The following is a 26,949-nucleotide window of genomic DNA, read 5'->3' as shown; positions in this document are numbered from 1 at the left end:
GGATACATCTGAAACAAGATGCTTATCTGTATGCTGATAGCCAGCATGATCTTCCAGGCCACAGCTGTTTCCTGGCAGTTTTGGTGTCTCAGTCCTGGGAACAAAGCTCAAAAATTGGAGCTGTACTTGTGGGATGCTCTGTATTCTTTTGTGTCGGGTTTCCACAAACAAGTTAAAAGGAAGACTTTAGGTGAGACCGTGTCTCTCTCCAGCTTCATATTTATTAACTAAACAGGTATATAATTAAATATCTCAACAGCCATACCCTATTGACTGAGGCTCTTAATAGCAATCACTCTCCATTAATAAAAGGCTGTAGGACTGGAGAGAAGGTTTGTCCCTTAGAGATGTATGTGGAATACTTTCACCCGATAGAACTGATATTATGCATAAGAAAACAATTAAATGAAACATGTAAATGCACTAAGTCTTTATTGTTGCTGTACAGAAAGTAACAGATACATGGCTAAAACATTCTAACGTATCGGTGGACTTTGAAAACTAAGGCTATTCTGTAGATTTGTTCTATCCTAGTGTTTGTTTTCATACAACGTACTTATAAAATGAAGCTATAAAAACACAGATTCCTTTTTGGAAACATTTGAGATTGGTGTAGCGCACAGAACTACAGACTACGTTTAGTATGATCAACACAACACGTTACAGACCCACGAATGGTTCCTGTGTTACTAACATTCAACACAAAAAAGATCAGTCTCAGACTGATGAATGAGCTTGGTGACAAACATAGACTGAACAGTTCAACCTTCTGTCTGAGCGAAGAGAAAGAGACCCATAATTCTGATAAGGAAACATTTGACTAAGGAAAATGAAAGCACCCTTAAAGGCAGGTTAAGCACATCATTTATCTCAAGAAATGTATTATCTAACAGACATGTTAACCCAGGAGAGTGACGGTAAAACGCACAGGGCATAGCTATTGGGAGGAAAGAGAACGGTAGCTCTGAGAAATTGTGCTAATGAAGTGAGAGGTCTCTTGCTGCCAATATGCTTCCCTTGAAAGATCAGTGTGTTTGATTCCCAGAGCACCAGAGCCTTCCAATCCAGCAGCAATGGAAACATTTCAAAGGAAAGAGATGTTAAAAAGAGAGCGGTCTGGCAGTTTTTGTGTGTGGAGTTTCAACTAAACAAACAAGGTGGAATGAAAAAAACATCTCTTGGAAGTTGGCCGGATAAAAGTGACATTTCAATAAAAAGTGGAAAATGAATATTTTCCCAAAGAGTTTTCCCCATTTTCTGATCAAATCTATTGAGCAACGCTTCTCCTGCCTCCTACCAACTTTCTCTTTTTTTATTACCTGGGCTCCAAACAATCTCTCCTCCTTACGTCTCAAATTGATCTGGAAATAGATGTGGCTTTCTGGTTAATTTCCAAGTTTGTACATCAGCCTCAGAAATGAGTTCAACTCTGTTTGTGAGAAATGGGGTTTTTACTTAACTTGTGCAGCACTGTGTTGTTGGGTCAGGCAATCCTAACATGTAGTATTTACATGCCACTAAACTTGTGGCTCTTCATAAAAATAAATAATAATAATAATAAAAAAGAATGGTGAATACATGAGAGAAATTCAAGTTACAATTTGGAGGTTGGTTCCCACATTAAGATTTTTTATTTTTATTACAGATTTGGCCTCAATGGGATGTATTTAAAGGCCACTATCCATTACAGTTTCATGTTAGAATTTTGAAGAGTTTTTAACTCTAACAAAATAGACTTAAAAAATGTAGTAGAAATGTGAGCGAACAAGACTCCAGCTTAGGTTTCTGATTCACTTTAAGACATCCCAAAGTTCATGTAAGGGCAGAAAGGAATGCAGCTGATCTGTGTGTTAATGATGAGAAGTCTGCACTCTGCAATCCTCACTCGGGCTCTATGTTACGGCTCTAGGAGCAGGCAATCGTTATTACAGGCATGAATGAAGAGCCCAAGCCTTGGACAGGTAAAAAGCCTTTAAATTAGACAAAAAAGACTTTTTTTTCCCATTGCAGGATGAGATAGCTGGAAATGCAGGGAGTTGACCAAAATTGAGTGTTATCTTAAAGAAAACGATGGGATGTAAATGCAACCAGCAACCATATTTTTGCCAGAATAGAACTGCATTAAAAACATCGCCCCCCTCCAAAGTGTAGAAAGACCTTCCTTTTCTGCTGCATTCATGACAATGCAATGCCAGCTATCAAGCTATTTATTCATGCATTTCTAAATATAACAAGAGGAAGTTTGTAAGGAGACTTAAGCCTCAATTAGAAGCCATTTTTAGAAAGGAAAAAAGGTTTTAAAAAAATTCATGGAGTAAAACAGATGGCTTCAACTACTTGTGCATAATAACTAATTAGTCGCTATGAGCGGGGATTAAAAACAGCTGTCACCTTGGAAGGGATAGTTAAATATAGGTAGGCAATTTCATCCAACAGTGGCCCTAGATTCAAACGCATTGAAGAACATGCCTAGTACTGAGATTTAAAAGAAAAATGATTTGTCTGCAATGATGAACCAATATTTGAGTGGTTCTGCTTTATACATGACAAACTCTTGATTGCACATGTCTAGATTTCAAAGTAATATAACTCCGCATAGTGAGCCAGACTACCTTGATATAGACAAGCATTTTCGACCTCTTTTGTGCAGCAAGTTTAGTAAGTAAGGGGTGTTCTGTGGCACTGGAATATACAAAGCAATACATTGTTTTGAGGTTGACCGCCAAAGTCAGGCAAGGGAATTTAAGTGCTGGAATTGTTTATTCCATATACTTTGCTGCCATGAATGTTATTCCTATTATCTGACAAGGAACCAGCCCCATCAAAAAATCCAGCATCCGCTACCCTGTAAGGGTCTGAAAGGCCTAAAACCTTTGATTTCTCTGACTTTCCACCAATGCCACATGAAAGGAGAGGGCCATGGATAAATTTTCAATGGGAGAGTCTAAACAGTGAAAGATTGTGCAGAGGAGTGGCCTGAGTAGAAGAGGAATGACGTGATTGGGTAGTCAAGAAGGATATTGTGTTTGGGAAGAGAAATAGTGTAGCTTGTCCTGTGCTATAATAGGCTGAGACACTTCTCTTGCCATATAACCGTAGATAACCAGCTGTGGCTTTGGCTGAATTTTAGAGGGTCACACTGATGTGCAAACAGAAAAAAGCAGTCTTCCTACTGTAGACATTAAAGATTAAAACGACGAAGAAAACATTTTAAAAGCCAAAGTAGCAGCTTCAACTAAAAGACCTCTCACTTTCTCCAAAAAAGATATATTGTTTTCAGACAAGTTTCTTCTATACAGAGAAACTGTTAACATCTGCTCGCTGTTTAGCAAATGCAACATGCCCCCAGCTGGTTTTGCTTCAGCAGAAGGACCAACTCGAAGTACTACAGTACGTGCAAGTCTCCCAGAGGTAAGGGCTATTACACAGGTGACAGCCATACAGCACACTGAGGGAGCCAAACCCAGAAATGTAGGTCTTGCAAAAAAATCAATTTAGAGTCAGAGTGGGGCAGAGTGGATGGCCCTACCTGCACCACAACATGACACACCCGAGTTAGAATCCCCATTTAGTTTCTCACTTTTTCAGCTGGGTTGGGTAGCAGTATGCTCAGTCCTGTTTGGGGAAGTGTGTGGGAAAAGGGTTTAAAATAAATGTGAAAATGGTAGGACTGCACGTGCGCACACATGTTAGTTGCTAAATGAGCAAGTCTGGTGCTTAGTTTAGGCCAACGTGATTGTACAGGAACCACAGATCTGTCTCCCTGAGCTGAACAGTTTGGAACTGCAGTTTTAAAAAGTTCAGCGTACCTCACATTTATTAACATCGTAATGATTGTTAAATAATCCAGCAAGTTGTTTCATAGCTACAGTATGCAGCAGTTGCTAGCTGCTTGCAAGAGCAATATAGAAATTACATTCAAAGATAAAAACGATAGTTTTCACACATAGCAGTAACTAATATTTCTTTTTCACAGAATAAGTGCAAAATACCTTTAACAAATAATGGCGGTAGTGTAAAAAAAAAAAAGACAATTTTCATGCAAAAACACTTCCCTGTTTACAAAGTCTGTGGTAAGTCTCAAAAACATCCTTTACCTCCTTCTCCTATAACAGCACTAGACTTGTTATTCTGTTTTCCTGCCATATCCATTCTGTCGTTTATTAAAATATTGATGACGTGCAAGTTCAATTATTTCCAGCCCACCAAATATTTTTTGTTGCACAACAAAAATGACAACTGCAGTCACACAATACAATCGCACAAAGCTGTACAAGTACAGCAACACAAACATAGCTAGTGTGAACAATGTCCAGTACAGAAGCGAGATGCATTTAACCACTAGGACCCTGAGTTCAGATTTACAAGGTGGAATTATGCTTCGCCCTGTTACATCAAAGTACTTTTCACCTTCGTAGAACAACTGGAGTCTCTCTTCTTTCTCTTCCCAACGCTTCTGGCACCAGAGCTGCAGCTCTTCCCTGGAAGTTGGCAGAGTCCGTACTGGATACCTACGGACATGAAAATGTATCTCCTTTGGGAAGTTTCCATTCAGAAGGTGCTTCTCTGTTTGCGGAATGTTTTGAGGGTATGCCACAGTTATGTCATGGATAGCATCAAGGTTATTACCTATAGGAAACATTTTTGAGAACAAGATAAATATAGACACTACAATGGACAGTTTCTATGACAATTATCACGGATTAGAGCTTCAGGGTACAACTGAAAACTCAAAATCATGGTAGAATTCACAAAGATTCATTAGCAAGTACAGAGTATTCTACTCATATAAATATAATATTTTAAGGCTAGCAGGTCAATATTTCCTAATCACTGTTCTGTTTTTTCTGTCTCTGGGTTACAGCGAAGACCTGTAGGGACAAAATAACATTCACTAGAAGAAATACTAATCCAGGATTCTAAAACAGAATAGGTAAAAGGATAAAGTCTTATTTCAATGAGAGATTAGGATACACATGCCTGATCTTTTTCAAATCAAAATAGGGTTTGATTCACTGTATTTTACTGTGGTCACATACTTTTGAAGAACATTCATTACATTGCAAACTGAAATTATCTTTGACCTAACAACTGTAACACACAGTACAATAACTATAATGGTTGTAAAAGAATCCAGTTTAAAATTTGACTCAAAGCAGTACAAGTACAATTCTAATTTATTGCCGGTCTTGGGGGGAGGAGAGCACATACAAATATACAGCAGAAAAATGATCAGAAGTTCATTAAATCAGGAGTCCCTTTACTGCATTTTAGAAGATGGGGGACAGCTTTCCAAGGACTGTATTGCAATTAACACAGCCCCTTTACACGTAAAAAGTCAGTGCTCTGAGTGCCAGCTAGAAATGGCCTTTGCTAGAGGCTGAGGACTCTTCATGGGATTCCAGATTAGGAGAACCCAACAACAAAGTACAAACCTGGGAGATAAAGCTTTGGTTAACCTGGGTATAGCTAAGTATTTGAATGCACTTTTAAAAGCAATTGTGGATTAGCAATTAAAGGGGGACACTGACAAAAGGACCCAGCCCTTCTATCATTATGTCTAATCTAATCAATCCACTTGTGTGGACCAATGTTGTTAAGATGAGTTTTACTGCTGTACCTGTGCATTAATACTAATCTTTAGAACAATGCACTATTCCATATATCCTCTCAGCCTGCTGCTTCATACCAGACAACATTCTTTTTAGATTTGATAAAGCAAACTTGGCTAGTCTAGAACTGATCTAAAAATAGTTGCCCAGTGCACTCGACGTGACATTAAAGTTAAGTTCTGCCAGCACTGTAATTTATCGGGCGTTGCTGCTTTTATTTTGTTGGTTGTCTCAGAGCAGAATAGGCTGAGTTAGAAACTAAAAAGACGAAGGGTTGTTCGTGGGTGCAATAACTATGACCAGATCTGTATCAGAGGAAAGGCCTTAAGGCAAGAGCGCCTGAACACCACTGCTCAATGCGAATCCAACTTCGGAATGGACCCAGCAAAACCCTTAACAGGCAAATACTATACCAAGGAAGAGATACCACTCTAACTGAAGACACAACAGCTCTCCACTCCCTCTCCATCACTTCCACCATGTGTCTGCTGAGCAATCATCACCCTTTCTAGATGGCATGATGCAGATGTTTTTAATAATCAAGATACTACACAAATAATAGATAATATTCCACACACATTGTGACATTGTTTTATTTATTGTACCATGCTGTGTACTAGCCTTTGCTGAATATCCATGTATTATTACTGATGCCCATTCTGTTCTTCTTACAAAACTCGGCACTGCTATTTTGTTAAATTCCCCACCTGCTTTGTTGCATCATGTCTGACATTAGACAGAAACCTTCAGAGCAGAGACCAGGTCTTATCTATACTGCAAAGTGCCGAGCTTGCCTTTGGTTCTGTAAATTAATGATATAGTGCAGATCTCAAAGCATTTTACACAAATGGGACCAGTAATGTTTAACTATGCTGTAGATGGGGAAACTGAGGCAAAGAATGGCTAAAAGACTTACACAGTGACTCAGGCCAGAACCCAACTCTCCTGACTCCCAGTCACATGGTTAGACTACTAGACCACTGTTTCCCCAACATAGCAGGGTGATAAGCACATCAAAGCGACTTCAGAAGAAATGACTCGGGCACTTCAAAGACAGGCTCAACATACCAAAAAGCATAGAAACACATCAGATATAGGAAATACAGACATATACAATTTAATATGCAGAAGGATTAGAGCCTTCTAAACGTGTCCCTTGTCTTGGAGGGTTTAATTTTCTGGCAGGCCAAGCATGTGGCGATGGCAATTTCCAGCCAATTATTTAATAGCTATGGAAAGGAGCGTGCCTTCTCCTATTATTGTTTGCAGTAAGCTGCTGGATCTACACTGCACACTTTAACAAAAAGGTTCTGAATGTTTTCCACTGATTCATCAGTGACATCTATTAACATGAAAAGGGCAACACTATCACAGCCAGGTGCTATCTGAACGAACCTGCTTTCAAATGTTACTGCAACAGAAACTAGAAAAACCCTTTGGAGGGGGTGAAGCTCCTTTAATGACAGCTGCTAGGGCAGTGAATTTTTGAGCAGGGCACTCACCTCAGCACACTTTCACAGCAACCATTTCCTTATTGCTGCCTCTGTCTCCCCCCCGCCAATGCAGGCTCATCCCACGTGTAGAGTGGAAACTTACTAACAGCCTATGGATCAGAATGAATGGAAATTGCCTGTCATCCAACAAAAGAAGGAAGGTGACAGTGGACAGAGTGGGGTATCGGAGAGCTGCAGGGAACCAGAAATGGACAAGGCTCAAGATACAATGGGGACATGTCGTATTCTAGAAGCAGCTAAGAAGGGATTACAGTGGTTAAATAAGGAATGACAGATGGGAACAACCAGAAAGGGGAGAGGAGACTACGTACAAAGGAGAAAACTAAGCTGTAGCTCATCAGAATTAATTTTTAAAGAAGGCAGGACACCCCAGGAGGAGAGCGGTATTAGGGCTGAGTACATGGAGAAGTTTTAGATTACTGGGCTTTGTTTCAGTTCATGCATGTTACATCCTATATCTTACCGTATCGCTCTAGAGGATGGCCCACATCTCTATTAGTATGGGAAGATAGCAGAGTGGCCTCGTAAGTGGGGCATTAGCAGAATGTCATTGATGAGAATTGAATCAAACTGCAGCTTACTGTTACTATGGGGCACACAACTAGGTTAGTCAGGCAGCAGGTAGTATTTTCCCCCACTGAATTTAAATCCCTTCTTAAGGGACCTGCTTTCGCACATTTCAAGTGCAAGACATAATGCGGCTTAAGAGTCATGTTGCTCTAATTACCACTAAGACTGTTTCCAATGAGACAATAACTGAAAGACAGGACTACTTGTTTATAGCTCAGACTAGTTACCTGTGCCTAATGAGGCAGGCTTGGGACAACTGGCATTTATTAACTTCTGAAGATCCTTCTTTACTTTTATGCAGCTATGAATATTATTACTGGGTGGGGCGGGAGGGGGGAACCAAATAGGTGTTTCACATCTGAAATCTAATTTTAACAACTCTCTAAATTAAGATAACCAAGAAAGTGAGAGTAAAAGTTGATGGACGGGTATTTCAGCTGATCAGGACACACACATAAATTTCAGCAGCTTTCAGAGCCCTCTAAGACAAGGATTCTCAAACTTTTTTTTGCTGGGCCCCCCTTCGAAAATACTTGAGGCTGTGATGACCCTCCTCCCCTATCCCAGGCCACCCTTACTTCTGTGCAGCTGCTGGTGGCAGTGCCTGCCTTCAGAGCTGGGTGCCCGGCCAGCAGCCACCGCTCTCTGGCCGCCCAGCTCTGAAGGCAATGCAGACGTAAGAGCAGCAATACTGTGACTCCCCTCCAATAGCCTTGTGGGCTTCATTTGGGCCGGGACTCCCAGTTTGAGAAATACTGCTCTAAGACAATAATGGGAATGAGGCTCCTTATTATCAGCGAGTGATGCTGTTCTCAGTGCATTGGGATAGAAACTGCTGCAGAGAGATGCTAACTGATTCTGAAAGCTTGTTCATCATCATTCCTACACAGCTAAGAAAGCCAAAACAGTTGAGTAATATGTATCTTAGTCTCCAGCTACTTAACAGTTACTAAGCTGCAAAACATCCTGAAAGCCTAGTTCTCCATTTCTTTCTATAAATATTTCTTTGAGATATACTGGTGCTCCACTTAAAGTTGTTCATATGCCAGGATTGACCAGTGTGTGACATTTCTCTTCAAATAACTGCAATGCGAAGTCAATAGCTTTAGGCCTTATAGTCATAAGTTGGTAAAAGTGATACAAGTAATTCCGACTGGGCTTGTGGCCAAAGTTATAGCATCAGCAGTAAAACTTCACTTGCTCTATTTTAAAAAAAGTGTTTTTATGAGGGAGAGAAAAAGGCATTTTTTTCTTTCATTATCCCAGATGCTCGATTCAAATCTCTCTCTTCTCAATCTTTATAACCAAGGGCCTCTTACTAGACTCAAAACAAACTTATCTCAGGCAGAATGAAATTACATTTAAATCTCTGTGTTAAATAATGTCAGCCTGACTTCTAGGGAGCTTTTTTTAGCATGAAGACAGGGTCAGGATTTTAAATATTTTAAACTTCTCTCAAAGGTGTTTATCAAGAGAACAACACAGAGCCAGTATAAGTATTGTGAACTGCTTAAAGCAACATTCAGCTCTTAGGGAGGAACCCTCAAGATAACACAATCCAGAGACCATGCAGACATACAGGAGAATGATTCCATGGACCTATTATGTGTGGTATGAGGTTCAACTGGGAGTTCGAGCACCGACAGGAGTTCTTCAGATGTGACTCAGGTTACCACGAGGGGCATTTTTTGTAGATACTTGTAAGTGACCAACACCAAGCTGGTCACTGCGAAGTAAAAGGTTTGTTTTATAAGCAGATATTTTGAGGGCATGCTGAATAGACGTTCTCTTCCCAAAGTGCCCTTCAATGAGCCCATAAATTAGAGGTGGACCCAAGCCTAAACACTGGAATGGAACTATTCAAAATGTTAGAGGTTTAAAATCTGAGTCCAAATGCTGTGCAGATTACTAGTGTAAACAATCACATTGGTGGCTATTCCATCTTCAACCCAGGTGAGGCCCTCAGAGGTTATTTGTCCCTACATTATCTGTCCCTGGCACTATGTTCAATTTCAGTCACATATATCATTACTAAGGCTGTGAGTCTGTCACGGAGTGTCACAGATTCCGTGACTTTCCGGGACCTCCATGACTTCTGCAACAGCCAGTGTGGCTGGCCTGGGGGACGCCAAAGTAGCTCGGCCAATCTCTGGGCCAGCAGCACCAGCTGCTGCCATGCGCCCTCCCCTCCGCGCCCCTTAGCAGCAGCTGGGGTCCTGGGCTGTGTGCTGCAGCCTGCCCCTCCCCCAGCAGCAGCGGAGATCCCGGGCCATATGCCGTCGCCGCCTCCCCCAGAACAGCCGCGGCGCCCCCTTCCCCAGAGCACCCAAGGTTTAGTCAAAGCTATATGTACAAGTCATGGACAGGTCAAGGACCATGAATTTTTATTTATGGTCCATGACTTTTACTAAAAATACCCATGACTAAAATGTAGCCTTAATCACGACCCCCCGGGTCAGAGCTGATCGTGATACTTCAGATCTTATCCCAATTTTTCGTTACATCACAACGTGGTACTTGATACATGGTCACGTTGATTCCAATTTGTGTGGCTGCAGGGCTCTGCATTGTATAGCTCACATGGTGAAGACAATGTGTCTGAGTTTTTCTTTTTGCGGGGGGGGGGGGGGGGGTTGGCTACATTAATGCCATGAACCCTGTGTCCAGATAGGGTTCTTTAGGCACTACCACAATTAAAAATATATACATATGACTGTCAGATTTAAAAAGTGGAGCTGGTCCATGCATTTTGAGGCATTCCTTTGAACAAACTGATCAGTTACATAATCAAAACATAGATGGTAACTAGCAGAGTGAGGCTAATTGCTATCTGACAATATCTGATTTAAGATTGTTATGTCTTAACTTTGAACCACACACGGTGTTGGGTATTAAAACAAAAGCTATCAAAACCTGCTTACTGGAAAACGTTACTGCCTTGGCTGCTGAAAGACTTTCGGTTATTTTCCTTTATAAACACAGAATCTGAGGGGAGCAACTTCACGGATTTACAACCACCGATGGATAGTATAAGCTTTGGGAGGATTTATAACTTCAAGCATCCCTCTTTAAAACAGCCATGGCAGTCTGAGTTCATCTCAACCACTTTCAATTCAATAGTTATTGGGATTCTTTTCTGTAGAAACTTAGCAGTCAAATAAGCAAACAAGAAAGGCAGAATGCTAATGCTAGCCTTGATAAACAGAACACAGGAAGTCTCTGTACCAGTCCGGACTCTAGAGCGATCAAGTGAACCTCTTCAATTTTCCACATCCGCAGCAACATGATGGCTCCGAAGATATTCCCACCCGCCTACAGGAAGGAGTTCGAAGAAATGAGGCCTGTTCTCTTCCAATATGGAAAATTTTGACTATTTTCACTACTGGTGAAGAAGAGGAACTGTACACTTATAAATGTGACTATTATAAACTGTAACTGTATGTCTCCAGACTAGATGTCAACAAAAGATATATGCTATATCCCAAATTTGCCTTGGCTATCAGCATACCTTTGTGCCTGCGTCCTATGTTAAACAAATATAAACAGCATGTAGGCTTTCAGTCTAACACCAGATTTAGCAGTATGTAAATCAGAACTACCTCGGTTTGAAGCCAGCCAGGGGGGAAAAAAGAAAAAGAAAAAAAAGAAATTATACTAGGAAATTATACTCTGATTTTGAAGTCCATTATAAAACCCTTCATTTAGTAGATTTTCACAGATTCCAATATCAGAAGGGACCACTGTGATTGAATCTGATCTCTTGTATAACACAGGCCACAGAACTTCCCCAAAATATTTCCTAGAGCAGAGCTTTTAGAAAAACGTCCAATTTTGATTTAAAAACTGTTAGCGATGGAGAATCCACTGCAACTCTTAGTAAGTTGTTCCAAGGGTTAATTGCTCTCACTTGTAAAACTTTATGCCTTATTTCCATTCTGAATTTGTCTAGCTTCAACTTGCAGCCATTGGATCATGTCATACCTTTCTCTGCTAGACTGAAGAGCCCATTATTAATTATTTGTTCCCATGTGATCAGAATGCAATCAAGTCACCCCTAAACCTTCTCTTTTTTAAGGTAGATAGACTCAAGGAGCTCAAGCTATCACTATAAGGCATGTTTTCCAGTCCTTTCATCTTTCTGATGGCTCTTCTCTGAACCCTCTCCAATTTATCAATATCCTTCTTGAATTGTGGTAACCAGAACTGGACATGGGATTCCAGCAGTGGTTGCACCAGTGCCAAATACCGAGGTAAAATAACCTCCCTGTTCCTGCTTGAGATTCCTGTTTATGCATCACAGGATTGCATTAACCCTTTAGCCACTGAATCAAACTGGGAGCTCATATTCAGCTGATTATCCACCAATACCCCCAAATCTTTTTCAGAGTCAATGCTCCCCAGGATAGAGTCCCTATCCTGTAAGTATGGCCTGTATTCTTTATTCCTAGATGCACAGATTTACATTTAGCTGCATTAAAATGCATATTGTTTGCTTGTGCCCATTTTACCATGCAATCCAGATCGCTGATCTGTCCTCTTCATTATTTACCCCTCCCCAAATTTTTGTCTCATCTGTAAACATTATCAGTGATGTTTTTATGTTTTCTTCCAGGTCACTGATAAGTGTTAAATAACAGAGAGCCAAGAATCGATCCCTGTAGCACCCTACTAGAAACACACACATTCAATGTTGGTTTGCCATTTAGATTGATAAAGAGCAATCTGGACCACGTGGTAAGCTTGCACAAGCAAACAGTATGGGGGGTTTTAAAGGGAGGCGGGGTAGCTTCCGGCCTCTATAACCCCTGGGCAGTGGAGTTCACAATTGTGACCAGAGCAGTCAGTGTCAGGCACTGTGGGATGTCTGGTGGAGGACTGTTAGGGTCAACATAGGTAAAGCAGCATCTACACTCACGTCATGTTGACCTCAGTACATCGACCATGGCTAATCACCATTCGGGGAGGTGGTGTTCCTGTGTCGCCGTTACAGGGCACATACTTTAGTGGAAGACAAATTTAAGTGTAGACAAATGCATGACTAGGGCGATGCAAGATGGCTTACATCAACTTAACTCCTTAGGGGTTTGGAAAGGGTCCCATATGAGGGGAGATTAAAGAGGCTAGGACTTTTCAGCTTGAAAAAGAGGAGACTAAGGGGGAATATGATAGAGGTCTATAAAATCATGAGTGGTGTGGAGAAAGTGAATAAGGAAAAGTTATTTACTTGTTCCCATAATATAAGAACTAGGGGCCACCAAATGAAATTAGTGAGGAGCAGGTTTAAAACAAATAAAAGGAAGTTCTTCACTCAGCGCACAGTCAACCTGTGGAACTCCTGGCCTGAGGAGGTTGTGAAGGCTAGGACTATAACAGGGTTTAAAAGAGAACTGGATAAATTCATGGAGGCGAAGTCCATTAATGGCTATTAGCCAGGATGGGTAAGGAATGGTGTCCCTAGCCTCTGTTTGTCAGAGAGTGGAGATGGATGGCAGGAGAGAGATCACTGATCATTACCTGTTAGGTTCACTCCCTCTGGGGCACCTGGCATTGGCCACTGTCGGTAGACAGGATACTGGGCTGGCTGGACCTTTGGTCTGACCCAGTATGGCCCTTCTTATGTTCTTACGTTCACCTACCATTTACAGAATGAACAAGAAGGCTGGGTTACAGCACTCAATTCAATTTGCTGAGCATCATCTCACTTGTTCTATTAATGTCTACTCCTTTTTTTTTTTTCCTTCGAGAACCTGGGCCTTCTGACCAGACTATAGCCCATACCACGGTCAACTTGCCCACAAGAGCATGCACTGACAATTGTCAGCTTTGCAAATCCAAGCTGCCTTTAGAAATGTACCTCGTGCGGTGTGAAAGAGAGACCCTTAAGGGCAAGTGGGAGGGAAGAGTTTCTGGAGAGTGGTGAGCTGGCTGCTCTGCTGTTGACACAGTGGTTGCATTTATGAGAATGACAACCTGGCAGCTGCACTTTAGTCTTCAGAGCAATACTCTCTCCTTCCTCCCTGTCTCGGAAGTGCTACTGTATGAATTACAGAGCCAGAGCTGATTGAGGCATAAATAAAACACATGGGGAGAGTGTGGGAGGGGGAGGGGACAATAAAAGGAGCACATTATTTTCAGTCACTAAGGATGACCAGGCATAACTAACTCACTGGTCTTTACTCTATCACTTGTAAGCTACATTTGTCAATCCCAGATAATGAAAATATCTTGTTTATCCCCCCCATGTTGTGTAATTGCTCTTTCCCAGCCTCCCCTGCTGAATGTCTATTTTACATACATATATATTATAAGGTTTTGTAAGATAAAAGCTTTCATAGCCCCATTACATTGTCATCTCTAAGAACACAGTATGTCCCTATTACTATCACAAACTAATTGTGGAATGTTCTCTATTAATAAGACGGTGATGTTTTACCTGAGGACTAGTCAGATACTGAAGTATTGGTATACATCTGCCCAACTCTCCTAAGTTTTAATATGAATTGCCTGGCAAACACCCCATAAACTCAGATAAGAATAACTGTGATTAATTCACTTTACTGCAATACAATCCTTGCAAAGAGTCCCCAGATTTACACCTGCACCCAAACAGAAATATTTGTAGAAGAATATACAAAATGAAAAAGTTGAGTAAAAAAGTTAAACTGGGAATTCCAGGTATTTTCTTAAAACGCAAGTACTGTAAAAAAACCAAATGAACAAACCATTCTTCAAGAGTGATAGATGGCTACAGATATTTAATCACTAAGACCCTGACATGTATAAACAACTCAAGCTTATTCTTAGTTTAATTTTGTGAATTTCTGGGAACAATGTCCAGGGCATTACTTTATTCCTCTCTTGTTTTATGGTACTGATTTCAAAGACATGTACTTGGCTGATCAAGTCCACCACCCATTCCAAATCCTTTCCCCTCTGCCAGTGCAACCAGTCACCTTACACCAATAATCCTGTATACTGAATTAAGCTCACAAAACTTTAATGGTACCACTCTTTGGAACTAAAACACACAGTAAAAGTCATTGGAGGGTAATTAAATGGTATTGTTATGCACTTGTTAGAACTAAGAGTTCCACTTTCATTTCTGTCTGACCTCACACTGTTAATGGTTAAACTCAATTGTCTGCTTTGCAAAAGGCTGGATACACAAAGACCGATGAAGTTTTCTTTTCTGAAAAAATTATATAACTGCCATATTAACCATGTTTAAAATCAGAGATCATTTTCACTTTGTTAACAATACCTTTTTTCCACTGCGTGAAAGACAGATCATCACACTGTACTACACAGTGAAAGATAGCTTTTACTGTTCCCAATTAAAATAAGCAGAGTAAAATGGACTACACTTTGTTCTGATTTCCCTGTTCAGTCAATAAAATTGAATTGATTTTCTCCGAGTTCCTCCAAAACCACTCCCGTCAGATACAGTTACCTTTTATAGTTCTGAGATCCAGTCACATCCTGGTTAAGAACTTCCTGAGTGTATCTAATGTACATGTACAGAAATGTTTTTTTTTTTAATCAGGGATGACCCTTTAACCTATTTTGTCCCTTGTCTGTTTCAAAGTCATTGAAAACTTGGGGGGGGAAGTGAGGGCAAGGTAGCAGAACTCACACCTGGAGTTGCAGCTAGCAAGAGATGTTAAGAATAACAAGAAGAGTTTCTTCAGGTATGTTAGCAACAAGAAGAAAGTCAAGGAAAGTGTGGGCCCTTTACTGAATGAGGGAGGCAACCTAGTGACAGAAGATGTGGAAAAAGCTAATGTACTCAATGATTTTTTTGCCTCTGTCTTCACGAACAAGGTCAGCTCCCAGACTACTGCACTGGGAAGCATAGCAAGGGAAGGAGGTGACCAGCTCTCTGTGGAGAAAGAAGTGGTTCGGGACTATTTAGAAAAGCTGGATGAGCACAAGTCCATGGGGCCGGATGCGCTGCATCCGAGAGTGCTAAAGGAGTTGGCGGATGTGATTGCAGAGCCATTGGCCATTATCTTTGAAAACTCATGGTGATCGGGGGAGGTCCCGGATGACTGGAAAGAGGCTAATCTAGTGCCCATCTTTAAAAAAGGGAAGGAGGAGGATCCTGGGAACTACAGGCCAGTCAGCCTCACCTCAGTCCCTGGAAAAATCATGGAGCAGGTCCTCAAGGAATCAATCCTGAAGCACTTACATGAGAGGAAAGTGATCAGGAACAGTCAGCATGGATTCACCAAGGACAAGTCATGCCTGACTAATCTAATTGCCTTCTATGACGAGATAACCGGCTCTGTGGATGAACGGAAAGCAGTGGATGTGTTGTTCCTTGACTTTAGCAAAGCTTTTGACACGGTCTCTCACAGTATTCTTGCCAGCAAGTTAAAGAAGTATGGGCTGGATGAATGCACTATAAGGCGGATAGAAAGCTGGCTAGATTGTCGGGCTCAACGGGTAGTGATCAATGGCTCCATGTCTAATTGGCAGCTGGTATCAAGTGGAGTGCCCCAAGGGTCGGTCCTGGGGCCGGTTTTGTTCAATATCTTCATTAATGATCTGGAGGATGGTATGGATTGCATCCTCAGCAAGTTTGCAGATGACACTAAACTGGGAGGAGAGGTAGATACGCTGGAGGGTAGGAATAGGATACAGAGGGCCCTAGACAAATTAGAGGATTGGGCCAAAAGAAATCTGGTGAGGTTCAACAAGGACAACTGCAGAGTCCTGTACTTAGGATGGAAGAATCTCATGCACCGCTACAGACTAGGGACTGAATGGCTAGGCAGCAGTTTTGCAGATAAGGACCTAGGGGTTACAGTGGACGAGAAGCTGGATATGAGTCAACAGTGTGCCCTTGTTGCCAAGAAGGCCAATGTCATTTTGGGATGTATAAGTAGGGGCATCGCCAGCAGATCGAGAGACGTGATCATTCCCCTCTATTCGACATTGGTGAGGCCTCATCTGGAGTACTGTGTCCAGTTTTGGGCCCCACACTACAAGAAGGATGTGGAAAAACTGGAAAGCATCCAGCAGAGGGCAACAAAAATTATTAGGGGACTGGAACACATGACTTATGAGGAGAGGCTGAGGGAACTGGGATTGTTTAGTCTGCAGAAGAGAAGAATGAGGGGGGATTTGATAACTGCTTTCAACTACCTGAAAGGGGGTTCCAAAGAGGATGGATCTAGACTGTTCTCAGTGGTAGCAGATGACAGAACGAGGAGTAATGGTCTCAAGTTGCAATGGAGGAGGTTTAGGTTGGATATTAGGAAAAACTTTTTCACTAAGAGGGTGGTGAAACACTGGAATGTGTTACCTAGGGAGGTGGTGGAATCTCTTTCCTTAGAAGTTTTTAAGGTCAGGCTTGACAAAGCCCTGGCTGGGATGATTTAGTTGGGGATTGGTCCTGCTTTGAGCAGGGGGTTGGACTAGATGACTTCCTGAGGTCCCTTCCAACCCTGACATTCTATGATTCTATGATTAGAGGGAAAAAACAGCATGGTACAGATCTTCAGAAGAGAGTGATCCTCGCAATTACTGTATCAGTAAAATAATGGAACAAATATTGACCAGGACACAAGAGTCACATTATTCTTTTCAGAAATAGGGTTGCCAACTTTCTAATTGCACAAAACCGAACATCCTTGCCCTGCCCTGCCCCAAGGCTCCGCTCCTGCCCCACCCCTTCCCTGAGGCCCCGCCTCTGCTCACTGCATTCCCCCCTCCCTCTGTCGCTCACTCACTTGCTCATTTTCACCGGTCTGGGGCAGAGGGTTGGGATGTGGGCGGGGGTGAGGGCTCCGGGAGGGGGCCAGAAATGAGGGGTTCAGGGTGCGGGAGGGAGCTCTGGGTTGTGGCAGAGGATTGAGGTGCAGGGCGGTGAGGGCTCCGTCTGGGGTGTGGGCTCTGGGATTGGGCCGAGGATGAGGGGTTTGGAGTTGAGGAGGGGGCTCTGGCCTGGGGTAGGGGGTTCAGGGGCAGGAGCGGGTTCTGAGTTGGGGCAGGGATATGGTGTGGGAGGGGGCTATGGGCTGGGGCAGGAGGTTGGAGCACGGGAGGGAGTTCGGGGTGAGGGCTCCAAGTGGAACTTACCTCGGGCAGTTCCCCAGAAGCAGCGACATGTCTCTTGGCTCCGAGGCGGAGGCGCAGTCAGGCAGCTCTGTGCGGTGCCTCCGCCTACAGGCACTGCCCCTGCAGCTCCCATTGGCTGGGAACCATAGCTAATGGGAGCTGTGGAACTGACACTCAGGATGGGGGCAGTGCGCGGAGCCTCCATGGCTATGCCTCTGCCTAGGAGATGAGGGACATATCGCCACTTCCGGGGAGCCGCGCGGAGCCAGATAGGGAGCCTGCCTTAGCCCCACTGCACCGTCGACCGGACTTTTAATGGCCCAGCCAGCATTGCCAGGGTCCCTTTTTGACCGGGTATTCTGGTCGAAAAGCAGACACCTGGCAACACTATTCAGAAAGAGCCAAGGAATTTTTAACTTCCATCAGACACACAGAAGGAACTTTAGTTTAACACATCAACAGAAGGATGTCACTCTGAATACTGCACTGCAACAATAAGCAAAACAACCAGCCTATGTAGAATTAGATTTTAAAACCCTTCTAGTATGATTAAGTTAATTCCCTAGAAGACTCCAGATATGAACTTCACATTTGATTTTTTTTCTGGATTTTTCTTTTATCTAGATTTCCAGCCAAACTCTTTATCTCTTCTTAACACCTCATCCTTTGCTTTAAACTTCTTTCACTACCCCAAGTCAACCACTAGAGAGTACTCTTTAGCTACCCAGTGACCTTACACCGTTTCAAACCGTGCCCTCTTTCATTGACTGTCCCAAGCCTCACTCAAGATCAGTCTAACCTTCAGGAGCCCTACAGGGAAAACCTGAATCAGCAGGAAGTTTAGGCACTGCAAATTATTATAGATGGGCTAAAAGCAGTGATTCTCAGACCTCAGTGGTTCAGGAGCCAAATTAGTGATCAACGTTACCTAAACAAGTGGTTAATAACATAGTAAAAAGCATCCTGATTCGTTAATAACTTAGATTGGTTAATAATTAAATCACACTGTTTTGAAAGCAAGTGCTGCAAAGAGCTTCAGGAGACACATTAGGGAGCCACTTGCATCTTGCGAGCCTCAGTCTGAGTATCACTTGGCTAGAGGATGTCTACAGTGGCATTGCATTTGGCCTACATAAGCAGCAGCAAAAAACACTTTCAGATGCAGAGAGGTCCAGTGTTAAAAATATAGCTGATACTGAGTCAAAAACAAACGTGAACTGCTGAAAAAGAAGTAGATGTGAAAAGATGCTAGCAGCTACCTCAAATGTTCACACTGACTGTCTCCACCAATGTCCTGAGCTAATCTGTTGAATTTCATGCCTCACCAATTTTCTCTAATTCCCATTCTTGGCCACAGTGGCCTTGCTTTCATTTCAGCATACGCAGTGAGAAGAATGCAGAACAGCACCCATAATTATGAAAACACAGAGCATAATTTTGGTATCTGATCAATCATAGGCTTATAACATCTCTCTCTCTCGCTCTCTGAATGTATGTATGTATATTAAAAACAGGTCATCTTTTTGCCCTTCCTTCTTTTAAATGCGGTACAAGCATTTTGTTCTGAACACATTCCATACTCTTCCACTAGAAATGCCTCTAAATAAGCACGTCTGTTTAGTAGCTTGAGTTCCTAGCTGAGCTGCATTTACACACAAACAGGCTTATCTATGCATCTCCCTGAATTAAATCAGTTTTAGGCAGATGAAGCACTTGAGCTTCAATTAACTCGCAAACTTCTGGTGCTGAACTAGTCAACAGAACAGATCCTCTAAAATCACTTAACACTGAACTCTATAAAGATATGCTAATGTCAACACACTCCCCCTTCCACCCTCCCCTCCCTCCCCCCGATTTTCCAATGCAGCCATCATTACTACTCCATATATGCCTTTCTTTCTGATGATTGACTGACTAGGTATATGATACACTTGCCTGACAATATAGAGTGACACGGAGTACAGTTTATATAACATTGCAGATAAAGGACAGTTAGGTCCATGACAGGATGGACGGAGAGATGATCTTGTCCTTAATCCTCTGGTGCTAAAACAATTTCTACCAGACCACGATACATGAGTGCACAAATCTTACTAAATTCATTCAATCAGTCTGATACTTGGGGAGCCATCTTAATCAGAAAAGCATTTAATGAAAAGCCTCAGTTACGATGAATACTCTTTAATTATGACTGACTATTTGTCCACAAAGAAGAATTTGTTTCAAGTTTAGCCCGAGACCTGGAGGAAGCCGAAGACATCAATTTAATAATGGAATGGCTAATTAAACTATAATGGAATCCTAATTGTGATATATTGCTTTGTAGGCACATGATTTATTTAGTACAATTGCTTTTCACTAGGCTCATTAGGGAAAGTAAAACAAAATGCAACACTAAAAAAAGAAAAAGAAAAAAAGTCTGACAAATTGGAGCTTCTAAAATGAATACCATCTGGTGCTAAAGGTTCTCTCTCCCCCCGCCCCGTTATTTCTGTTAAACAGGGCACTGCTAATCCTACAGGTATATTTTTATAAACCTTAAAAGAGGCAGTGGCTATACATTCATTTTCCTTACTAAAAAGTAGGGCCCCCCACTCCAGCTGCTTTGTGCTTGTCCACAGGTGTAAACCAGCTATAAACCTAGAGGATACAGCTGCCTTAGGATTCCCCCAGCATGGTGGAAATCCACATGTTACAGACACAAACACTGAAATAAGCTTCTATTCTGAAAAGGCGCTATGCAAAAATGAAACTTATTCAACATATATATCTGGATTCCTGTGTATATTCAAAATTTTAACTGTTGTCCTCAGTGACAAATATTTTTTACTTTTCATTCCTATTGGCACACCAGAGCCTAAATATCTATGCAGGATGAGCTAGTTTCTATTTTGGTTCATGCACACAGTTGTTAACTAAGTAGCAATTGAAGAGCCAAAGGTGGACTCAATTTCATTTTTGCAAACTCACTGACGACAAAGTTTCCAAAGGTGTAATTGAGGGCACCTTTTGGAATGTAGAATTTTAATTACTGGTGATGATGCACAAGAAGGAAAGAACCCAGCTTAACTCTCTGATCACTGGCTGAGTTTGCAGGACTAGTAGTTTGGAGGGTAAAGGGAGTGGGAAGAAACAGTTTTACATGTATACACAGCATATTTGATAGGGAGTCATTGACCTAGAGCACCACAATGCTATTTTTACAGAATCACTTTTCAGAGAATTGCACTTTAAGAAGTAAATGAAGACATTGCTATTCAGATTAAATTTTATAAAACAATTTTTAAAATCAAGTCTTAATTTTGGGCCTAGAGCTACTTTTAAATATAAATCCAAAGCTGATGGGATGGTTTGTAGATATTTTATGTTTTTAACTTCTGCTGTTTCTGTTTTTAACTGAATGCAAAGTTCAGTTCCTGGCCACAATCTTTAACTATCGGCACAATAGTCCTTACCAGTTTGATCACCACATGGAAATATGCTATTCAGGGTCATGAGTTCAGATTAAGGAGTTTATTGTAGTGTGTCCTGGTTTTATTTCCATAAACTCTAAAAAGCACCAGCATTAGGAAATCAAACAAAAATCCCCAGTCCACCTTAAGTTTCTGCTACCAAGTGAATTCTCGCCCACATGCAGTGCTGCCAATCCAGCAAATTTAAAAGTCATGAAAGAGATCCCCCACAAAACTCAGGGAATTGGCTTAAAAATCATGATTTATTTTTAAATGAATTTTTGGGGGTCTTTTCTGATTTTTTAACTCTCTGGGTAATTGCTCCTTTGTGTGTGCGCATGCATCCCAGGGGACGTAATCTGAAATATACAACACTCACACAGGAAAACATACACCCCCCTTTCCCTTCTGACTGATTGGAAGGACTTTTCCCCAGCATCTTCCTGTGTCCCCCTGGGCATGTCACCAACGCCCCCACCCTGCGCCTGCCCTGAGGACTTTCAAGCTGTTCTTTCCACAGGGTGCTGCCCTATGCCCTGGTTCTGTCCCCTAGGCCTTGCCCTGCTGAGCCCCTTCCCTCCAATGGACTCGGTCTCCTGCTCTGCTCTGCTCAGCTCTCTTTGTCCCCACCCGGGCCACTGTCCCTGCTCCCTCTCATAGTGGATATTATGAGCCTAGTGATAGTGCAAGATGTGAGAAGAGCACATTTGGTCTGGAAAGGAAGGGGCTTGCTCCTGAACCCCCTCCCCACTAGTCACCTTCGCTCCTCTCCCACCCCAGTACAGCACTATGTGGGGAGTGAAGGAGCTGCCTTTGCATTTTCCCCCATGTTCAGCCAGGGCACAGGCGCCGCAGGATCTGGCAAGGGCTAGCTTTCCCTGCTGGCGGCAGTCAGAACTGCACGCCAGTGCTTGCAGCTCAGACTACCAATAGCTGCATCCAGTGATGAGCTGCCAAAAGCTGAAGAACTGGTTCCTTCAGTTGTTCCGGGTCTTTGGCGGCACTGAAGGACCCGCCGCCAAAGTGCCGCCGAAGACCCGGAGTGCCGCTGGGTGAGTAAAAATTAAAAAGGGATTCTCAGGGGAGCCTCCCCGGGCGAGAGCTCAGGCGAGCTGGACAGGACGGTCCCGTGGGCCGGATATGGCCTGCGGGCCGTAGTTTGCCCACCCCTTTAACAACCGGTTCTAAACCGGCTTCAAAATTTAATAACCGGTTCACGCGAACCGGCTCCAGCTCACCACTGGTTGCATCAAGATGCCAGAACTGATGCATTATTTCTAGCTCTGTCAGAAATCCTGAGCTGCAAGAAACCTGTCCTGAGAAAGCAAGGAACCGAGTGGGGGGTAGAATGCTGCAATTCATAGGACCCATGAAAATATCAGGCAGTTGCCATTGCTACCAAATATGTGAATGCGTGATCATAAGCAGTTTATACAAACAGCAGTGGAAAAGTCTGTCTGTGTAGAAAAAAAATATTCTGTCTTTGGTGTGTTCTAACGCAACGTTGCACTCAGCAGTTCCTTTAAATTAAAGCAACTGAAGCCTGCTGAGAGTGCCTAAATGGTTATATCTTTACCAGACAGAGGTTAATTTCTGGGCCTCGATCTTCCTTTGTTTTCAAAACTGACACTGTCAGACTGCCCATCTGGAAAGGAAAGAATGAGCCTCTATTTCAGCGGTGGCCAAAGAGCAGGCCCTGGGCTAAATATACATCTCTTAGTATGGCCTCATTATTAGAAGAGAAGTGGCAAGGCTTAGAGAGACTATTTGTCCCAGTACACAGTGCTCCCTCTTGAACCAAGTGGGTCGGGTTGTTCAGATCAAATAGAATCATTCCCTGTCAGGTCTTACAATCTTTGGACTGTCCCCTCCATGTTAAAGATGTGGGTGGTGCTATCTGCTCCATTTTAATGAAAATTAGTTGATGACTTCAGGCTCTAGCCAAGCTAGATTCACTTGGGAAAATTTTGGGTACTATTGTTCTCGAGTCATCTTCGAACAGAATTCAAAAAAACTTCACTGTGTTTAATGAAAACACTTGCTATAAACTCACATCTTTCTGAGTCCAGATGGGGCATTGTAGCCTACCTGGCTTGGAACCCCACAGCTCTAAAGGTGGTTAATAGCAACATGTTTATCATAGATTTTTCACACAATAGCAAATATATATAGTATACACATATATAAAACCCCTAAATTACTATGAGAGTAAGGCCCTACTTAATTTGCAATATTGCAGATCCCGCAATATTAGGCTTCCATCACAACTTTGACTTTAATTAGCTTACTTTGCACAGTCCACAATTTTGCATACATTTTGAGGTTTGCAAGACACACTTTTTTCCCTTAGTACTGTAAAACCCGATTTATCTGAGCTGACAGTGGTGTGGATCCTGCCGTCAGCCCCACACATGACTGTAATATAGTTACAACAAAATGTCTGGTTATCCAAAAAAAAAAAAAAAAATTAGCAGGCATCACATAATACTTGAGTGTTTATATTATTCCAGCAAATTTTTCTTACAACACAGGTCTTCTCTAGCTTTACCAAATTACCGCCAATTACAGACAATAAAAGTCCATTATTACTTTCCATTATTTTCCACATCTTGTTCTCAACTCAGCTGCAATTATTTGACAATCATTCTGCGATTAAAGTAGGGCCTTAACTATAGGTGAAATCAATTTGGGCTTTGATTCAATTTAGTTCATAGCAATTTGAGATGGAAATGTCCTGTTTAAGTTATCTAGTCTATCCTGTTGATGTCGGATTGTTTTCCACTGTCTAGATATATTTAGCTTTACCAAAAAAACCATGTCCAGTGGACATGTGACACTTCCCTGGGGTAATAAGGATCGTGAGGCACCATTCTACCCCCTGCCCTTAGTGTGCGGAAGCCTTGTCTGTTGCCTGCCAAGAACCAGCTCTCTGACTTCACCAGCCATGGACAACACAAGTGCTCCCCTCTTAGCCTAGGCAGGCTCTGCTCCTTTGCAGGTTAGCAACAGATACATTGCAACCGTGGAAACTTTGGTTGCTTTGATCTACTTTCCTAAGTGAAAAAATTAATCTAGTTCTGGGGGAAGAAATATCCAGTTAACAGTGCTGGAAAGGGAAGTCCTCAGGATACTTTCTGCATGAGCAATGGCAATGCAAAGTAACTCCACAATCCTGTCAACACGTGTCCCCTCTGTTTTGGGGGGCACTAAAATAAGAGACATAGGGTTGAGAGAATACTTTTATCTGCTCTCTCATTCAAGTCATTGACATTAGCTGTAATTGTTTTGATTTTATTTTTTCACCGAAGTAATACTGGAGTGATCTGAAACCTGCAAGTGGGGCAAAGGCAATAGATATAATAGACTTCCTAATATTTTTCTTCTCTCATAATAGTATCACTAGAGTTAAAAACAGATAAGTGGTTACAGCAACTTTAGCTATGGTATATGATCTTAAAAATGGCCTTTCAAATGTCAAGGCTGACAGCAAAATCCATTTAGCACACTAATAATTTCTGTTCAAATATCATAGTACTGTGTGTTTAAGTGGACTTCATACCAAAATGACAAATTCTCGATCAGTTTCTAGAATATATTGTATGTCAAATACCATCTAATCAGCATCTAGCTTTAGTGGGGTGAATACGCATTGCTGCAATAGCAGACGTCTCACATAAAGAGACTAGATAATGGAATATTTTTCTAGCATACCAGTGCTATGAACTTGAGAGGTCTTCACAGCATTATTTTTACCGAGTGTGGTAATGAATGAATAATTCCATCAGAAGACTAAAACCCTGGCACATATTTGCATTTTCAAGTGCCTAGTACATTGAATTATGACAGTGTTCATGATGAAATGACCTTGTGGGCAGTAAACCCAAAATGGAATAAGGCTGGCAAGAGTCCATGGGTTTGCACCAACTTTCAAAATAAAAAGTCTTATCTTTTATTTAGTGACACTCTAGATAGACTTTTTTTGCTCAATTATTTCACCTCTTCCCCCGACCTGGGAAGCAGCTAGTGCTTTGATAACAATTGCAAAGCTGTCGAGTTTTTGTTGTTGTTATCCTTCGTGACCTGAGATGATGCTGATGATGGTTTTATATCCTGCGAGTACGGTTGTGGCTAAAAGACCGATGCGCGAGTGGCAGTCCTTTCTGCATGAAGTGCCTCGGTAGCTTGATGCTGAGGAAGGGATTGTAATCTGTGACTGCTGAGTCCTACCTCTGTTTACAACTCCGCCTCTGTGACTGAAGATCCATATGGCGGGTAATCTCAAACTCTGTCACCCCATTGTTGCCTACTGCTTGCCAGTGTGAGCTGTCAGTTGCTGATGACTCTCAGTTGTCAACGTTGCACTGTTTCAAGTTTGGCTTCAGTGTGTTCTTCAAGCGTTTCTTGAATGCTGCCTCATATGTGGCGTCCCACTTTCAGTTCACAATACAGCAACTGCTTGGGAATTCTGGTGTCATCCATCCTCGTAAATGACTAGCCCGGCTAAGCATGGCTTCAACCTCTGTGGCATGACTGTGTTCCAGAACCTCATTACTGTTAACTTTATCCTGATACACTTGATACAAAATAAGTTGTACATGGAACTTATCCAGAAGCTTAATGTGATGCCTGTTGCATATATACAAGTTGGACAACACAACCACTTTAGAGATATTTAGCTTAGTTTGAATCTTAATACCATGTTGCTACCAGACTTTGCCAGATAATCTGTCAAATGATTAGCTGGCTTTGTTGATCTGATTTGTCAGCTTCTTATCTGTAGTAACGTCATTTGATAATACTTGAATATTTCTGCATGAATGCCATCAGATCCAGGGGCCTTGCAATTCTTCATGTCCCTCACTGCAGTGCTGACTTTGTTAAGGGATGAGGCTGTGTCCATGTTCTCATTACACATTGACTGATCACCTTATTTGTGCCTTGTCTGTGATGTTGGACCACGCATTCAAAAGATCACTGAAATGCTGTCACCACCTCTGAAGGATTTCTCCTTTGTCAGCGATCAGTGTTAGGTCATCCACGCTCTTCAAAGGCACAGTAGTGGTATGTGTAATACCATATACGCCTTTTAAAGCGGCATAGAAATCTTTGGTCTCATGATGGTCAGCATAGCACTACATTTCATCTGCTGTGGCATTTCACCACTGATTCTGCATGTCTTTAAGCTTAGATTGGATGTCATATGTCATAACTGTGCCGACAGGGACATAGGATACAAGAATTGGACAATGCATCTCACCGTTTTTAGTGAGTATCTGTTGAATTTCTGGATCATTCTAGTCAAACCAATCTCAATGATGTCATTTTGCTGTACCCAAAGTTGTGAGAATATACCAGGTTGAGAAAAGTCACCCACTCACTATTTACATTAGCACTAGTAGTCAAGCCAGCAAGATCAGACAAAGCTGCTGTAATGTCATTAGAGAGTTGTGCTCATTAGCTTCATCTTGTAATCACTTTCCATTGAGCCATCTGATTGGTTTAGATGATGACTTGAGATGCACTAGTCTAATTACTAACAAAAGTTTGGAGGGGATCATGCAATGGTCTGTCCAACAGTTTTACTGTAGTTCCTGTACTCGCCACTGTATTGTCTCTTAAAGGCTATTTTGGCAGCTTCTTAAAGCAGCGAATATATGGCACTCCCCAATGGAGATACCCCTATGCCAGCTACTTAAAAGAGAACTAGAAGAGAAGTAGAATCATCTGGTGACTAAATGA

General features: G+C 42.1%; 1 protein-coding gene across 3 annotated transcripts in view; it reads right to left on the bottom strand.

The window, feature by feature from the left end:
- Window positions 1-415: 415 nt before the first annotated feature.
- LCLAT1 (lysocardiolipin acyltransferase 1) overlaps window positions 416-26,949 on the bottom strand; it is a 205,422-nt gene continuing 178,888 nt past the window's right edge. For all 3 annotated transcript variants that reach the window (XM_048843402.2, XM_048843401.2, XM_048843403.2), the window contains one exon: window positions 416-4,629. In XM_048843402.2, the coding sequence (XP_048699359.1) occupies window positions 4,127-4,629 (503 nt within the window). In that variant the 3' untranslated portion in view covers window positions 416-4,126. The remainder of the gene's footprint in view (window positions 4,630-26,949) is intronic.

The sequence above is a fragment of the Caretta caretta genome, chromosome 3 (assembly GCF_965140235.1).
Source record: "Caretta caretta isolate rCarCar2 chromosome 3, rCarCar1.hap1, whole genome shotgun sequence".
In the NCBI taxonomy this organism is placed as follows: domain Eukaryota; kingdom Metazoa; phylum Chordata; order Testudines; family Cheloniidae; genus Caretta; species Caretta caretta.
This window is presented reverse-complemented; position numbering and strand designations above follow the sequence as displayed.